General features: G+C 46.1%; 2 protein-coding genes across 4 annotated transcripts in view; one reads left to right on the top strand and one right to left on the bottom strand.

Moving 5' to 3' along the window:
* Positions 1 to 11,282, bottom strand: part of LOC118512531 (protein vestigial) — a 39,307-nt gene extending 28,025 nt beyond the window's left edge. The window contains exon 1 of the mRNA XM_036057083.1: positions 10,411 to 11,282. Within this exon, the coding sequence (XP_035912976.1) occupies positions 10,411 to 10,506 (96 nt within the window). The 5' untranslated portion in view covers positions 10,507 to 11,282. The remainder of the gene's footprint in view (positions 1 to 10,410) is intronic.
* Positions 2,747 to 11,382, top strand: LOC118512529. Of its 3 annotated transcripts, XM_036057077.1 has the most exons (6): positions 2,747 to 6,379; positions 6,447 to 6,491; positions 6,756 to 6,993; positions 7,087 to 7,113; positions 10,698 to 10,871; positions 11,245 to 11,340. In XM_036057077.1, exon 1 carries the CDS (start codon positions 3,704 to 3,706, stop codon positions 5,879 to 5,881), a length of 2,178 nt encoding a protein of 725 aa, XP_035912970.1. In that variant the 5' UTR covers positions 2,747 to 3,703; the 3' UTR covers positions 5,882 to 6,379; positions 6,447 to 6,491; positions 6,756 to 6,993; positions 7,087 to 7,113; positions 10,698 to 10,871; positions 11,245 to 11,340. The 3 variants fall into 3 exon arrangements, with proteins under 3 accessions (XP_035912970.1, XP_035912969.1, XP_035912971.1); XM_036057076.1 differs by lacking the exon at positions 10,698 to 10,871 and having other exon boundaries at positions 11,245 to 11,382; XM_036057078.1 differs by lacking the exons at positions 6,447 to 6,491; positions 10,698 to 10,871 and having other exon boundaries at positions 11,245 to 11,382.
* The last annotated feature ends 6,960 nt before the right edge of the window (positions 11,383 to 18,342 follow it).

Below are 18,342 nucleotides of genomic sequence, written 5' to 3' on the forward strand. Positions count from 1 at the left end.
GCCTTGCTGCACTGATCGATCTATATATCGGTTGGGTTTCCTTACCGGCAGCATTCCTTACACGGCGGGATACCCCAAATAGAGCACCAAATTTAGAATATTTCTTTGGCAAATGATTTATAGCACTACCGGTGCTTGATTTTTCTACCTCGCTTAAAGATTTGTTGGGAATGATGAAGATGAAAGAAAGTCGATGACAATCAATCAGGTGGATGGAAGCAAACAACCACTTTCACAAACCAGAACGAAACACAGTTGCGTGCGATACGATTCGAATTAGTATGTCCAGCACGAATCAGTTCGCAAGATGAGCAAAAGAGAATCGAACAATCGCTTACAGAAGCTTCCGTTGACGTTGCGCGATGTGTGACACCAAGCTGTTTGTTTCGAAAATAATCCCCCAGAGACATCACGGTGGTCTTTCCCGGGTAGTAGCAGACTAATCATATCAGCAGCACGACGCTCACGCTGCAATTAATTCGCTACGCACTAGTGATGGGACGGTTCACCGCAAAACTGACCCAGGCAGCCTGTGTCGGTTTGCCCGTCAGGGACCAATCGGGATGGATTGTTAATTTAGTGAAGCGAATTCCCACTCGATACCGCTCGATTCCAGGGATGCGATTCCAAACTGGACAGAGAGACGCGACTTTCACCGGTCTAGCCATATCGGTGTCCAAAGCCCGGGGTGTCTAGTTTTTTCTCGCCTGCACCCATACAACCCATTAATCACATCCACCATTGGTTTTTTGTTTTGTTTCGGTAGCTGCGCTACTATGTCCGCGAAGGCGTCCGCGTTTTGTCCTCGGCCCAGGTACAGGGCCGGTGTAGGTGCTCTGCCTGTGGTTCGAACGGCCGCCCGGGACGCCGTGTGTCGCGTTCTTCAATTAGATTCGCATCTTGCGATAACCCAGTCAATTAGTCAATTATCTTGATTAAACGATGACAATCGCTGCAAGCTGCACGCCGTTCGCGAAATGCAGCTTCCCGTCCCCGGCGCAAGAAAAACTGGTCATCCCGCATCTGGTGCGTCGCGCGTCGTCTGAGCTGAATTGATTATTCCATCGAACAGGGCCACGTCGGTACCCGAACGTACGGGATGACGTGTAACATCAGCCGCACTGGGGCGTCACCAAACGCCTCGATGCCTCGATGCAAACGGGCGCTAGCAATATCCACAAGAACGGACGTCCACAACCGTCTGGCGATGAAAGGTTCGTTTGAAGATTGATATCACTTGATCGATTGATTGAGGTTTCGCAAATTTAGAAGAGATAACGCATTCACAGTCAGGCCGGCTGCTTGTAACACATTTCTAAAGGTGATACTTTCAACGAGTGTTCATTTGCGAGATCGCTTCCAAGTGTGTGTGTTTTTGCCCCTAAAATACATTGAAAGAGAATATATTAGCTGAAGACACAGGCAATAACTTTTGATTGACTGATCAGACGGAACTACCTTGTGTGGCTCACTCTGTTTAGCATCAGCCCTCTCGAGGAAGAGAAAAAATATCGTCAGAATTCTCTGGAGACTGGTTTTCTTACGACTTGCCACTCAGGCCAGCTTCCCTGCGTACAGGTTGTATGCCACGGAAGGAGTGAACCGTACAACGCACCGACAACGATATGGTTTTTGCTGATTGCGTTATGCCAGTGTCTTCATTCACGTCCAAAGAACAGCTTCACGGTTCTTCGAATCTCCCAAAAGGACAACAATACCATGGCTTTTGAGGTCCCAGTGCAGAAAAAAGAGGTCTTTCGCTGACATCCCTCGCCGGAGTAGGTAGAGCACCGTACAAGAACAATTAATAGCTAACAAGTACATTTCCTAACCTTGAGCTCCGAGGAACAAATTATCAATATCTCTTTACATGAGTGTCATTAAGGACCGACAAGGTTGTGAGTGGTTCTCGCTGATGTTCTAAAGAACAAGAGCCCGTAGAAACTTCGGACTTGAATTACTTTTAAAAGGGCTTCTTCTGCACGAAGTAATAAACGTTTTTTTCTTCTAAAACTAGACTGTTAAAGCTTTGAAGTGACTCCACAATAAATAAATAAAACATAACAATTAGGTAAACGGCTCTAGGAAGGTACGATGTTACATATTAAATGTTCCGATAGGCTCCCCATTTCTACAACCACGACCACTTGTCACCGGGAGAACGAGACCTGACGTGACGGGACTGTTGTCACTCACCGGCCACCGCTGGCTACCGCCCTATACAAGGTGCACTGACACGGCCACAAACACCTCACCAGACCCACCAGCCAGACGGACAACGGCAAACGTTCGGTGGGAGGTGGGATCTGCAATTCATATAAGGAGCTGGGTGCGTATTGTACCCGAGCGTTGAATCGGTTTCAGCAATCCACGGCGCAAGAGACCCCGACACCATAAAAATACGACTCAGGTGCCAATCCTTGAATTGATGAAACGATCAAACTACTCCACCTCACCACAACCCACGTCTCTGGTTTCGCTTACCCCGATGCAGATGGAAGGGGCGATATCTCGCAGAACGTGACTCGGAATCGCCACGCCACGGCAAGCGATTCCACCCTTAGGATGGAATTCTAAGCTTGACCAGTAGGTGATAGGCTAGCACTCACCTCCGCGACACTTGCACGCGGCGGATTCATCTCAATAGTGCTACATAAATGGAGATCACACTACACGACACCTGGGCAACAAGAGCTGCTGTATGCTGTGCAAGGCAAGTGTAATAAAAAATATATAAATTTCACAGTCCACGGTCTGCGAATAGCTGGGAAACGGTCCACCGAGAACTTCGAACTATCCGTCCGCGGCAGCTGGCATCAAGAATTTTGATTAATTAATTAAGCCCAACCATCCCAAAAGCGGTCATGCACTTGTCTGCTGCAAGCTGGCCAATAGGGAGACTCTCGGCTCGGAAACGGTTGAGTGAAAATGTCTGCAATGCTAGCTTTTGATGCCTTGCTTGCTTTCGTACCATTTTACTGAAGAGAACTTCACTGTACGTGGCCGTGGAGAAACTCGTAGGGGTTTGGTAAGCTTTTGCATAAATTCCACACTGCTTTATGCACCGTAAAGGGTCGATTTTATACACCGCAAGTTATGCCACCTTCGACAAGTGCTCCCTAAAAAGGTGTAATTCATCAAACTCAAGCCTGACACGATTGACAACCCCCGTCGCGGAAGGTTTCCGTGAGTGAAACAGCATAAAGTGTTTATGCCCTGGATCCCGGAGCTAACAGGCTCGCCATTTTACTCACCGCCATTGGAAATTAGTATTGAAATTCCATAACCTTGCAGCGGTAAGCAACAAAGTATTGCTTTATTAACATTTGGTTCTCGGTGGAGTTATTCTGATCCCATTGCCCATGTCCAAGAGAGCCTGAGGATATGAGTGATCAATTATTTTTGCGCTTGTTGATTGGTATGCTTACTTATGTTCCTCTCGGATACAAGTCGACGGCACTGTTAACTTCTTTATAGCGTAAGTTAAAAAGACAAGACTAAACTCCTTTTCGGGACATTACTTTGAGCACTAGTAATTTACGAACGCCATCCATAGAACATTGTTCTGTCATGTTCCTTCGTTCGCTACTACCATGGAAACGCGTTCACTTCAAACGAATACTACTAAATCTAAACATGCAAAGCAATCCATGACTCCACGATTTGACAGAATCGTGGTAAAACGTCAACAGCACGCCGCAAAATGTCTTCCACCGAAAGCTCTGAAGGTGCCGAAGGATCCGACACCTCAAAAGTGCCCTCGGTCGACTCTTTCCGGGAAAGAGTAGAAAAATTGAGAGCAAAATATCAGGACATTCTGCAGGAAGGCTTCTTTCGAAATTTGCAGCACGATTGGTTACATCAGCAAGCGGCCGAACCCGATCTAACCCAAGCATCGGACACCTCAACGCTCGACTGTTTGAGTGATGCGAGTGGCAGCTTTATCGTGCTAAATGGGCGAAAGTTTCCGCTAGAGTTTTTTCGTGACATTTCTCCAAAGGTTGAAGAAACATCCCCTCCGAAAGAGTCGGTTCGCAAGAGTAGTTCCGTGGAGCAACATGAATTGCAAGAACTGGATGATTACAGCAATCCTTACGTGGTTCCAACACCGGATCGTATTGCACAGCGTAATGCGAGGAAAAGTCGCTTCCACACGGCACGCTCCCGTGGCTGTCAGGATGTGCGGCAACGGTTACACGTCGAAGAACTGCCGTTCGACGAGGAAATGCTAGGACCGACCAAATCAGCCAAGTTCCAATCCCGTTTAGCAACCCAGCTCGATGCACACTATCGCAATGAACTGACGTACCGGCCAAGGATACGGAACTTCATGCGTATCGACGCCATCCACAACCTTCGCGAATCGGGACGCCGTCAGTTCGAGACGTACTATCGGCAGGAGTATATCGTGGGACAGACGCGCAAACAGAACATCGAGAACGATTGCTACCAGCAGCTGGCGGCGCGTTGTACCGAACTTCGGGAAGCGGTCCGCACGATTCGCCAGGAACGCTTCAGTGCAACGATGAGGGTGCTGGATGTAGTGAAACCATACTTTGAAACCTCTGCCCAGCTGGAGGCTCGCCTCAAAGAACTTCAAACCCGGATGACCAGTCTGTGGAATCAGGTGGTACGGCTCGAGAGCATCTGGGTGCAGCGGCTGAAGCTGCAAAACTTCCTGTACCTCATCATGCCCAAAGAATGGCGCGAACGCAACGATTGGATACATCAGGACGATGAAGGACAGCTCGAAAGTTACCCAATTTCGATCAGTCGACGCGATACGGTCAACATCCGCAACATCGACGATGGGAACGATATCTGGGCGGTGAAGAGATTTTTCGAACAGCAGTACCTAGCGAAAAATAAACCCGTCCATGAAGCGTTTACCAGTCCCGCCGAGTTGCTGGACGGTGTAGCGGAGTTAAACACCAACTCCATGACGCTGCTATCACGCCTAGATCTGATGAACTGGGTAAAGTCAAACGCGGAAATGGAATCGGAAAAAGTGCAACGAAATTTCGCGAATCAAATTCAAGCCATACGTCGCTTCATTCGGGACATGGACGAAAGGCGCAAGTTCTACGAGCGGCGTACCGTCGAGTTGAAACAACTGTTCGACGAGTTGGTACAAGGACCGCTCCAAGATGCCATCCACAATGTACGAAACCGTGAGATTGAAAGTTTGGTTACGGTCGTTTACAGCAAGCTACTACCGGCCAAGGAACGTGACGAAGGTACGTCGGTACGGTTGTCCGGTGTCACATGTTTTGCCTTCATCTTCGAGATGGTTCTACAGCTGTTGGCCGATTTCGATCAAATGCCCGCCGCGCTGCTGCACTCCATCGAGCATAAGGTACGGTTCCGCCGGCGTAGACGCATGATTCAAGCGGTTCGAGCCGCGGAAGAGGAACATCGAATTAGTCAACTGGCGGTACAGCTACGCCGTGGACTAGCCACTCCGTACAAGAAACCGGATCACAAAGTTAAGCCACCCCGCTCGCGTCTTCGACGGAAAGAAGTTCCGGTCGTGGTGGAGAAACCACACGTCACAAAATTGGAAGAAATCTTCCGGCTAGCATTCGGCGAGGATGCCACGATGACGCCCGAGGAACGACGTAACTTTGAGATCGATATGATCTACCAAAACTATTGCTCGGTTCAGTTTGACCACTTTCTGCGTATGATCGGTTACGAGCCCGATTATGATGTGGTCAGTCGAGTGCAGCAACGTGACGGGCCGGAAGAGAACTTCTTCAAGCGCAAGGAGCTAATACCGCGTGTGCTAAGGAAATTGCAACAATGGCAGCACATGCAGCAGATGTTGCGCGAACGATTGTTCCAAAGAATGTCAGCGGAATTGCAAACCGTCCGTAGCTGAAGTTATGTGTTTCACTGTACTTTGGACATCGTGTTTACAGCTGGTCTCTAGGGTTGGTTGCGAGGGACATTTTTGATTTGAATTTTACCCTAAATACGTACCTACCAATCGGTTTCGGAAGAATTATCTACAAATTCGATCCTGTAATATATTTTTATGCAGTTTTTCAACAAGATGTTATTTGTTTTGAAATTGAGAACACAAAACACCACGACGAATACTTTTGTTTACTAAAATTTAGATCTTTGACAGCGTTATGTTCAAGCAATCAACTAAGCGTTATAGCCCTATCAATACTGTCACTTCAGTGTTGACAACCATCATTTCAGGGCATTCGTCGGGACTGGTGTAAATAAAATATAAGTGTTTATCGTGTTTATTACCATTATAATTATTATTAACGTTATAAGCAACGTTCCAAAGGAAGTGTTGTAATTCTAAGTTTATAGTCGACCTTCGTCACAACATCCAAACGCCACTACAGCCGGAACATACAATGTAAGCAAAGTTTTGATGTTTTCAATTCTAAAACATTACACTGAACGTACTGCTCATATCTTTTCAGGGCTATAACGGTGCCGGTTGTTCTGCCTGTATTGTATTAAACAGCGTGTGTAAACTACAAAATTTCCCAACAAGAAAAACTAACCGCTCCACTTACAAATGCAAACCCCGCTGCAGTACCGTAGTCTCACAAATAGTAGCACCTCGTTCATGTTACCCACCCATGTCATGTTTAGCTTTTGTAATTATTTCCTCCCGTATTTCGTTTCGCAACCCTCTCCAAACCATTTGCTTCAAGTTTTCTGCCAATGAATGAATAATTTAATCGTTTTTTAAACACTCGCTCGCTCGAGTTTTTCTCTTCATTCAGCTGTTTGCCATACAAGTTCCGCTGCGCGTACAGGCTTCCACGTGTGTGGCCACGAAGAAAAGTGCACCATTTTCCCGAGCACCCCACACAACGTTTCACGGGCTTCCACCGTGTACCGATCGTTCTTCATCAACATTCCTGTTTCATCCGTCGGTCCTGCTCAATGATTTCTACAATGACTCATCGGATCTGGTTCCCGGGAGTCTTATCAGCCCTCGTACAATCCTGCCATTGATGGGTATGCTGTACCCGTAGATACCAGTCTTACCAGGACAGTTTGCATGTTTATCACATTCTCTCTCTCCCTCTCTCTCTCTGTCTGTCTTTGTAGGCCGCAAAACTTAATCACTTCCCACTGGTGAGTTCTAGGACAAATTAGCAAACAATGGCCGCGTGTGCGTGTCAGCGATATAACGTTAGGCGGAGTGTCGGGGAAATCTTCCACCCTTTTCCCTTGGAGCACCTTTGAAAACTCTATTCCTGGCGAGGGTCTCAAGAAGGGTGGCTTGAGACTCCCGAACAGTGTTTAGCTCCAACGAGTTCCACGATTCGTGGAAATTACGGTGGTCCGTAATTAGAGCATAATTAATTCCCTGCCACATACACACACACATCGTCCCCGACGGGGCAGAGCTATCGAGAAGTCAAGTGCAATTATATTCCCCAACAAGGGCACGGACGGTCGGTCGGTGATGTTGCGAACCGTGCTGCGCTTACATCAAAATGGCCGTTTTCCTGTGCGTGGTTCTGGGTGAAATTAATAATTAATTTTCTCATTAAATATTAATACCATCTCGGTGGCCGGCGGCCGTGCTAACCGTGCCCAAGCCTACCGTGCAACCAGGGTAAGCTTAGATGCCTCCTTCCATACCCAAAGGATCAGTTGAGGAGCAGACCGATTTCTTCGCCCGTTCGTTTGCCTCGCCAACGTTTGAAGTGAAGGCGTGTGAAGTTTTGCAACTTCAAAGCACCTTCTTCGGTTGGAGTGGTTGGTTCGTGTGTTCGAGAACCATTGCTGAAAACATCAATCAAATCTCACGACTTACGAGGGCAGTGTTAAGCGCTAATGCGCTAAGGTATCGCTCTAGTAGAATCGTCCGTAATGATGGACTTTCGCCGGAATACATTTAAAAAGGTAGATTTATTTAATCAATTCCTAGACGAGACGGACGAACGAACGAACCATGTGATGGCAATCTGAGTGATGATTTACCCAGACTACTGGGTACCAGTCTGTTGACAGAAAGAATTAACCCCACAAGCACCACCGGGAGTTCGTAACTCCTCATTTAATCAACAAGCTCTCGCCGGTGATCCTTTCGGTAAAATTAACCTTTCCCCATCCGGGGGTGGTGATTTTTTTCAATTCCCGCTCGATGGCACATAAATTGTAGCAATTGCTACACCGAACCCCACCAAATGAGGCAGTAAATTTGATAAATTAAAATACATAATTGTCGGTATATTTCAGGGAGGTCGCTCTGTCCACCCCCCAAACGCAATCCTCTCAGGTGCAACAAATTGGTTGCTTTTTGTGTGTGTGTGTTCATTTGTGCAAACGCTATGATGCATTCATTTATATTTTTTTCCACCCAGGTTTAATAAATCTCTCCCGCTGCCAGCCCGTTCGTGGTTCAATCGTTCGAAGAAGGGCAGAGTATAAATTAATTTAAATTAAAATGCAATACGCACACGCTGTTATGGAGACGCCCAATCATTCATTAGCCAAATGCACACAACACATTCCAGCGCTTCGCCTGGAGGGCTACCGAAACCGATCCGTGGCATGATCGGTCCGAAATCGGTTAGCTAATGGAAGGAGAGAAGAAAAAAAAACACCACGCGCAATCGCTGCAGCCCTACCGTGCGTCACCAATCGAGCACATCGCGAGGTACGGTGAAAAACAAACAACAAACAACATTGGTGGAATTGTTGAAGCACTGATAAATAGCCACGCTAGTAGTGCGATCGATGCACTACCTCGAGGGGGGGGGAGCGATTGGGACGTACAAAAAAGAAAAACACATACCGTATGCACTGAAACCAACCCACCAGCCCCGTTCGCTCATTACTTTCTGCACGCACCTTTGAACGAGGTCTAGGGGCCCGTGTGCTTTCTGCGGGTGCGTGAGCCAGCGTGGCAGCTTAGGTGCGTAACGAATGCAGGTTTGTTATTATACGCATCGGGTCGGACAGAGGGACAGAGCGAGCCGCGAGCGTTGAAAAACCCAACGATAAACGCACCTTGCACACACTGCCATGCCTTCGAACAGGGGAGCTTCAGGAACGGTTGGAGCTTTTTTTCAAATTTGCAATCTATACATTGGAGCTGGTTTGTAGACAGCTAGACTTCGGAACGATTGGATCGGCTATCCAAGGTCTCACAGAGATTTCAATTTATGTTTTTCTACCGCACAACTTGAAAGCAGCATGAGAAGGTTTTTCTTTGGTTGCATTTCAAGGTCTCTCTAGTGGGTACTTAGAAATGTAATCTCCTGTCACGTATCTTCTACAGTGGGTTGGACTTCCACTGGTACAAAATCGTCAGGTATGGCCATAACTTTCTCGAAGTGTTCTAGAAGATTTATGTAGCGTCGCCCCCATTGAACGCTTGAAGACCTCTTCAACAACCATTTCAATATATTTCCTGGGTAATTGTAACATTGAGTCACATAGGCAGTATGTCATTGTGTGATTTATGAAAAGCTGCCAGAAAGCTTTTCTACAACCTCCAGGAAGACCTTCAACTTCCTTTTACGCAGTCTACGGACAATGTACACTCAACTGAGCGTTCAGCAGCTCAGAAGCTGCTGGACACTGTTTCAAAGCCAACGGCAGTGGAAACGAGTTGGCAACATTGTCGTGACTAATCGCTCCGGTAGCATCTTTACGATTTTAAAACATCTCCATATCGCTACTGGAACCGCCACCAGCCGGAACAGGTTCACTGAAGAAGAAAACCTGTACCTGCCGTAGTGTCGTTGAGGAAGAGAAAAGGTGGAGGCATGGCAGACTGAGCGCGCGGAGAACACACATTACAGAAGCAAATAAATCGAACCTATCGGCGGCGGTACACAACCGGGGAGGGAAGGAAAAGTTTTAAGAAACAGCTTTACAAGCATACAAAACAAGACTGCTAGCTACCAGCAGTCCTCGGTCCTCGGTGAGGTGAAATTAGTGCCTACCTTTAAATGGTGTGCAGGTGATTAATTAGTTTCTAATCTGCTGCCACCATTCGCCGTGTGCTGGGTACGCCCATAACAATAAATCATTATTTGAATGTACTATTACTATTGCTTTATCAGGAACAGGTTTTATAACTTCATTTGCCGTGCTCAGTAAGTTGTAATTGTTATTGTTACTAACTGCTTTAAACGCTTCCAGTTGTATGTCGACTATGTCGACTAGCACGATATAGTATGCAAATAATGATCTCGCTAGTATAAACAGGTTGTGGGCGTTGCAGAAAAGGTTTAAAACCAGTTTTTTTAAGATGAAACATAAAAACCTAGTTTATCGAAGCGTAGTCAATTGTTCCCACTATTCAGCTACATTATTTCGTTGACAGCTGTCATGCACTCAAGGCTGCATTTTATTATGATAACCAACCCACAATAGTAGTAGTGACTCATGAAACGATTCTGTTACACTTACCCTTTCATACTGATAAAATGGTCGACTGGGTCCGGCACGGCCGTACAAATAAGGATAGTATGCACCGTACATAACTTCCGGGCAGGATACTGCCATTGCGCTCGAACCGGCCAACCGCACTCAGCACACTCGCCGTACCACACCACAGATGGTCAAGCACAACCTCTCGGGCAGGTCGAATAGATCACAGACTGGATCACACTGTTGTCACAAACACAAAGGTGTTGGTGTCAGGACACCTAGCGCCACATCAACTCACTGGGAACCTTCTTTCTTTTCTTTTCCAGGGAGGACCTCGGACGAATCTTCGAGTAGTTCTCCAAAAGAGTAGGAGTTTAGGAGTGGCACAATACACTTATACACCTGGCCCACTTACACACACACATACACGTATACAGAATGAGCTAGCCTAAGGCCGACGGCTTCTCTTGGACTGCAACATTCTCGATTCTCGAGCGGAGGTACACTAGCTAGCAACTATTCCACAACTGCACACAGCTCTCGGTGAATGCACAATTCCACTACTAATTAGCCCGGTTGTCACGGGTCGAACAAGAAACTACCCTCAAGGGTTGTCGTCTGTGTGTGTATGTTCACTCTGCCGACGTCGAAGATCAAACCTATCGCTAGCGCGCCCTTCACCCGAGCGAGCCTTCTAGACGCACTTTTGCACACAACCCAGCACCCAGCACACGATAAGCCTCCCCTGACGGATCACGATCACAAAGCATACACGGTGTCACTGTTTGTTGCCTCACTATTCACGCGCAGTTTTTACTAAGCTAACACTTACTTATGAACTGTATTCGGTTTTCTGAATTTCTTTAATTTTAGCTACACTGCAAATAGCCCGAAACGCATCAAATTACGCCACTTTGTACGCCACTTGCTGATGGATCAACCGTCGATTGCAACTGGCTGCTGCTGGACCGTTCCGTCCGGTCGACAGATATCCTCGAATGGAAAACCGTACTCTACAACACACACACAGCCCGTGGAACTTTGGAGCTCTGCAAGCAAACGCGAGAAAGAGAGAGAGAAAAGAAGATGATGATAAAAAAAAACTGGTGTGGCCCCGTATCGATTAGAAAGGTAGAAATGATTGGTTTTATATCCTGTAACTAAATGCATCTTGATGCGCTTCATTGACAGCGCGGCACGCACTTGTCCCACACGCGAGTTCACCAGCATCGATCGATCGATTAGACGAGGAAGCAACAGCAAGAAACAGCAAAAACCGATTAACAATGTCCACCGATCTGGGCAACAAAAACAACCCTTTGCGTCTGCAAACAACCAACCGACAAAATGGTTGCAAATTTATGCAGCAAACTCGGTTGATGCTGTGTCTCGTGGAGCTCTCGGTGGTACGCTACCGTTTATTATTTGCTCCGCTGTGCAACGCAACGCATCTAGCCCATTCCGACCATGGTTGACAAATTTTACCGTCGGCAATCATCATCATCAGCCTCAGTAACAGCCGTGCAAGTACGTGCAGGTGAGGGTAAAATATGAGCCAGCGACGCACGACCACGTCCACCGCCAAGTGGTTGTTGAAAAATTAAAATGCTACCTACTTATTTATTGCCAATCCCCACCAACATCTCATCCGTGCGGACAAATGATTTGCAGTGCATAAATTATGTTTAGCGACATTTCTTGTGCGACGAATTTGAAAGTGATCTGTGGCTGTGATGAAAGGAACTTTTTTGCGTGCAAAACAGATTTTGATTGATATGGTAGATACTGTCGGGGACAAGTGGCATGGCGAGCAAGCGAAGTATGTACAGGATGGCTTACCGGTACGTGATGGTATTCACAAAACAAGGGTTTAAAAGGCTCAACAGGTAAGAGTTATTTAAAAAAACAGTGCGGTTAAAAATACGGTTCGGGAAGGTTCTGGTGGTGAATATTTTCAAGAGAAGCGAATATAATGTCTAGCATCTCTTAGAATTAGTTGGTTTTATGGTTTCATGTTGGGTTTATTAATTATATTTATTTAGGTCACAAAATTATGGTTTTTAACATTTTTTTAATTTATTATCATTCATTTAATTTAATTTTATTTTTTGAAATAATGTTTTCTTTTCTAATTTTTAAATCGTTTATTATTTTAAATTGATATGCCCCTTAAAACAAGCAATCAATTATTACCAAGAAACATATTAATGAGAAGCGATTTTCTGAAGATTAATTCAAATTTGCCCAGGAGACCCATATTTAGCATAAAATTATATCGGACTCTCACTTGATTGCACCCTTCCTAGCCCCAACTTAAGAAGGTGATTTAAGCCTAAACCAGATATTCAGGCAATATACAAGGAAGATTAGGAAGGACACATGGCTGCACAGCCAAAACAAAACCCAGGACATCAGGAAAACCAGTAAAGCCCAGCCATGTCCAGACTTATCAAGGTGGTACACACAACGACGAATAAGTTTAAGGCCCTAGAAATTTTAGTTGACATTTACTGGACTACATACACATCAGTATTTGATCATCATCACATCATTTAACAGACGATTTGACTACATGTCATACGTGAGGGCTGAGGGTTTTTTCTCTAAGGACTACGTCTATTCCTGATCACATTATTGGTATTGTCTTGTACAATACCGTCTATAACTGATGAAAAATATCCTAGATCTAGGATGCCAAATTCCTCCATTTGCCACCAACTCTATTGAGCATCAAGATCACAGCAACAAAAATCAAAAAATCAAGTCAAAGTAAAAGAAACCGCAAAGCATAAAGCCTTAAATCGTAATTTGGTGGTGAAGTTAAGATTACGTTCCTTCCCGGCTGTAAAAGGACAACAATTAAAACCGCTGCTTCTTGCCTCTCCCTGCCTTGGGAACTGTCCCACATACAACTTTGTCTTACTTTTAATGCTAGCGCCTCGAAAAACAAGCTCTTAGCAACGAAATGAAAAGAAAGGTAATTAGTATGCAAAGTGCAAGCGGCCACCGGATCTATTGCGAATGCGCCACAAAGCAAAGCGACTGAACACTGGGAAGAAAATTACTAACAAAGACATTTGCCCTTTTTTCCTCCTTTTTTGTAGTGGAAAATCATGCAAAAGGAGACTATTTTTTGCATAGCTTTTATCACACCTCCGGCTGCTCGAAGTTTTGCCCTGTCAATGGAATGATTCCCGTGGAGGTGAAACGTTCGCTCGGTCGCTTTTCGCTCTCACCATTCAAGGGCCGTACCGGATTTCCTTTTGAGAGATGATACTCAAACGGCAGCACATCACCAAAGCTCGTCTCGTGGCTCATTACCATGTGAGCTTATTATAAGGGCGATACGGTTACTTCTATGTATGGGCAGCATATGTAGTTACATCTCATCATATACGTACGTGGTGATAGACAAGGAAATGTACTGCACTAGAATCCCCATTTTGTACTTCCGAGAAAGCACTCGCTCCCGACCGTTGCACAGTGGTTGCACATTATTGCTTTTCACCAGCCAACCAGGGTTGCGCTAACCGGTGCGATAAACATGACAGGAAAGCAGTGTTTCGCAATCCACATCAGGTGCGGTGCAGCGCGATAGTTATGCGGTGGTTAAAAATGCATGCTTCATTTGATGGACAACCAGCAACTGCAGCAGTTGTGCATTCGTTGACGGTTTAGCGTCATCGGCGCGTGGTTTGATTGTTTGTGAAAATCCGCTTCAGCCCTTCTGTGTGTGTGTGGTAAGACGCAATAATTCATTCGCAAAGCCTCACGGTTTTCTAGACAACTTGCCGAGCTAGCCTTCAGCGGGTGGCACTATCCTTGCAAGGGTTCGGTTTCGGACCCGTAACGCTACACTGAACGCGTTATATTTCGCACATACCGCACTGCCACCGCTGAGTTGCAGGTAATGTGTAATGGATACACCTTACCCCGGTGTGCGGTACTCGTTAGCTGAGGAAGAACAGGCGGCATGCAGCAAACGAGCCATTTTGGAATTCCCAATCCAATGGTGCGCGCACCGGGCCTTCATTCGACCCGTTGCGGTGGTTGCGATGGTTGTCAAAAATGGCCAACACTTGAAGCGTAACGATCGACGCACTTTGCGTGCGAAGTATGTGTAAGAGAAGTAGCTGCTAGTTCTTTTGTCAGAGAATGTTTGTTTGTGAAACGGATGCCAAGCTGTAATCAATGCTAATAATGCCTAACCAATCAAGTATTGTAGTGCGCTCCATATGTGCTCCCAAAAGGGAGGGGAATTTACTAAACTCCTCTTCAATAATTTTAGAAGCTCACGAGGTCTAGGCCTGTCCTTAAGGGCTTCCTTGACTTGCAGGTTGAGACTCAGTCCAATATCCTTCTCCATATGTCAGGAATCTTCAAACTTTCTGATAATCTCCTTCTCTTACTGCAGCGGCCGTCAAATTGGTAGTAATACGTTACTAAAACCTTTCAAAAGCCCCTGAGAGGTGTGATGCCCATGATTCACATAACAATGCTTAAAATTCATCATATCTTTACTTTATATCGTAATTTGAGTAATAATTCTTCAATTTATTCTCCTTTCGATCATTTGTAGGCCAATTTTAAAACTGCTTTTCGCAAGAAAAATAAGAAAAAAATTGAGTTTGGTTAGGTAAAAGGTTTCCTCAGACATTTTTGGAGAGTTTTGAGGGTCACAGTTTGGAGCATCATGTGACGATGTTCAGTACACTCTACCGTAACCGGATTATTAACCACCGACTCAAAAAAAAGACTTTAAACCTAAACAGCAATTATCGCAAGTGAGAAAAGCCATAGCAAATGTATCTCATTCAGTTGCCAATTGTCCAATAGTCTCCAGGAACACTTCAACCTTTGCTCAGATCATCCCATGCTCAGGTCATACTCCTCAGGTCGGTACGGTACCGTAAACGGCAAAGACATTAAGAGTTCAACTAAATCATCTCACACACGAAAATGACCGAAATAATCTGGCACGCCGCACAATCGAATAGCCGTGTTTGAAATAACTCGGTCCACCGTCTCCCGCCAGCGAGGATCAACTTCTAGTCACCTACAAGAATCCACCCGCGGTTTGCACAAATTTGCCCAATTTAAACCATGCCCAGACACACACGCACACATGCATGAAGCATCCACCCCCGAAAATTACACACCCACACACATATGGTACTTAGTAAAAGGTCATCCCACTACTACTACTACTAGTTAGTGAGGTGGTGCGCTCGTCCGCACTAAAGAATCTAGACAATCCCGCGATAAAAGAATGTCCCTGTGACGTATGGTGAGGATGGTGACGGGTACTTTAGGGAAGCCGATGTTCTCGGCTCCTACCAGCCCCACAAAAGTCAGAGGGCAAATTGCAAATAATCGATTTTTGGTAGAGTGGTCTACGGGCGCGGGAACGAGATAGAGGGAGCACGACCAGTCGATTGTCGATTCCGTCTGATCGACGCACATCCTTCAGCAGTGGGTTGTTGTTTTTTTTTTGTTTGGAAAATGCCACCAACGCACGGAATGAAAATGTCAAACGGGCGTGGGTCAATTCACTTACTTCGCGGGCGTTGTTTTTTCGGCGGATCACTCGGATGAGATTGAGAGCCGGGAAGGCTTTTCTTTCCGAACACTCTCTGTCACTGTGGGGTGAACTGATAATCCTTTATCCTACTGAACAATCACTGTCAATATAGACCATTTCAATTTTTTGTTTACGTCAAATTCAACCGAACACGTTTTGGACAAACACGCACCTTTTTCTCTGTTTGCACTTTTAACACGCACGTGCTTTAAACGCTGCTAACACACGCTTCGCCACACACAGCCACATTCACTCAGCTCGATGATTTGACAAAGCGGGCATGAATTCACCGCATCTCAGTAAACACGTCAAACGTCAGCACACACGCTTACTATGTTTTGCAAAACGGATTTTCACACTGGCTTCACACACTGGCTGATGCTGGCTGTTCTAACGGCACACCGCCACCGGGAAGTTGTTGGTACAAGGAGCTCGACGACGCGGTCCGTCTGCATCGCACGTTGTTCAAACCGAAACAAACCCGACCCAGCGGCACGTTCGCGCTTCGAAACGCATCAACCCAAGCAAGCTCTCACGTCCGTGCGTCCGTGTGTGTGTGTGGAGAGAAAACGTGTATCCCGTGTGGTTGTGTGTGACGAAGAAACCAGTTTTCCCTCGTGTGCCCATTGCTGCCCGCTCTCCTCCATTTTGAAGGACGTCACGTCAGCAAACACAACCGCCACATCCAATCGCTGCCCGCGTATGGTTTACAAAGGGGCGGTCCTAGGGCAGATTTTCCCCATTCGGTAACGCCCACTGTTTTTCCACGATTGATGCCGTGGCTCTCTCTCTCTCTCTGGCAGCTCGTATCATACGAGCCCCCTCTCACTTTAACATACCCCGATGACTGCACAGAAAAGTGCAATTGTTGTGGCGATAGTGCTTTGCAACAAAACAATGAATGTGCGCACGCTTGCATGTGTGTGTGGGTGCGCATGATCCGTCGATACAATGCGCGCCATTCAGCAGCATTGTGTGCACTGGCAAGAAGTTGCTGCTGCTTTCCTTTTCTCTGTGTGCGTGTGTGAATGCATTCTCTTTAGTGCACACACACACAAGGGGGGAGGGTGCGTAATTTAGTAGTGTGTGTATCTGGGTGTATCTTTTTTCTGTTCGTTCGCTCCTCACTTCGCTTTACGCATTTCGCAAATCAAGCAAGCGGAGGTTGATTTTTTGATTAAGTTATGGATGAATACAGTGCGCCGTAGTATATCGTTCTTGGTGGCTGGTTGGTGGTAGGGGTGTCATGATGGGGACGGTTTTTGGATAACTAGCAAGGATGTGCCTTCAGGACGGGAAGTATGCATTTTTTCATCGACTAAAGCCTACCAAAGGTGCATTGGAATAAATGGACGAATGCGTTGATGTTTGTTTGACCATCATTTCCCTACCAAACGGATAGTCGCCCGAGGGCGCATCTGTGTGCCTCAGGACGAAATCGATAAATCGTTTCGAGGAACTCATTGGCCCGAATGTACGGAATGCTGATACACGGTGCATAGAGCTCCTTCATTCGAGCAAACAGCGTTCCGAAAATCCTTCACAGGCACAACAAAACCGGATTGATACGATTCTCCGGTACGGTACGGATGTGTACCGCGAATGTGTGTGTGTGTGTGTGCGGCTACAGAAACAAAATGAAGTATGAATGATTTTCCCTGCATTCCTTCCGACTAGTCGTTCAAAACGGGGAACGAACTGGTTTGCGAATTTCGGTTAACAGAATACTTCAAATTAGACCGCATACGCACACAAACACAGGCAGTGCACGGTTAGTTGCAATCAATGAATGGAAGACTCATCACGGGAACGTGTTTTCCCATTATTCGATGGAGTTTGATTTCGCTTGTTTGATATGGTTCATACGTCGCCCACAGTGGTGTATCGAGACTTCAATGGCGGAACTTGCAACATTTTGCTAATAACTGACTAATCTTAGACAACAATATCCCTTACATGACGAGGTTCATCGAGGGTGGTAAGGTCCTTTGAACGATAGGGTCTTTTGATGGACGAAGTTGATACGAAGTTGCGAGAATTCTTGGGAAATGTAGCTGCTAGATTCATGGACGAAGAGATATCTTTGTAGGTGAGGTTCCATGGTCGGTAATATCCCTTATGTATCTTGGTAGACGAGGCCCCACAGACGATTAAATGTTTTGGACGAAGAGGCATTTATAATGAGGGCGAAGTCTTTTGGTTGGTGATAGCACTTAGACGACTTGATCTTTTGGCAGGCGAGGAACCACGGTCGGTGAAATCCATTAGGTCTCTTGACGATTAAGTGTTTAGGAGGATGAGATACTTTAGGCATCGAGGTTTCTTGGTAGATGAGGTCCTTAGTCAGTGAGATCGCTTAGACGACGAGGTGTCTTGGTAGACAAGGTTTA

The sequence above is a fragment of the Anopheles stephensi genome, chromosome 3, assembly GCF_013141755.1.
Source record: "Anopheles stephensi strain Indian chromosome 3, UCI_ANSTEP_V1.0, whole genome shotgun sequence".
NCBI classification, from domain to species: Eukaryota; Metazoa; Arthropoda; class Insecta; order Diptera; family Culicidae; genus Anopheles; species Anopheles stephensi.

Coding starts and splice junctions, on each gene's coding strand:
- LOC118512529 (XM_036057076.1), top strand. CDS start 3,704: ATGTCTTCCACCGAAAGCTCTGAAGGTGCCGAAGGATCCGACACCTCA.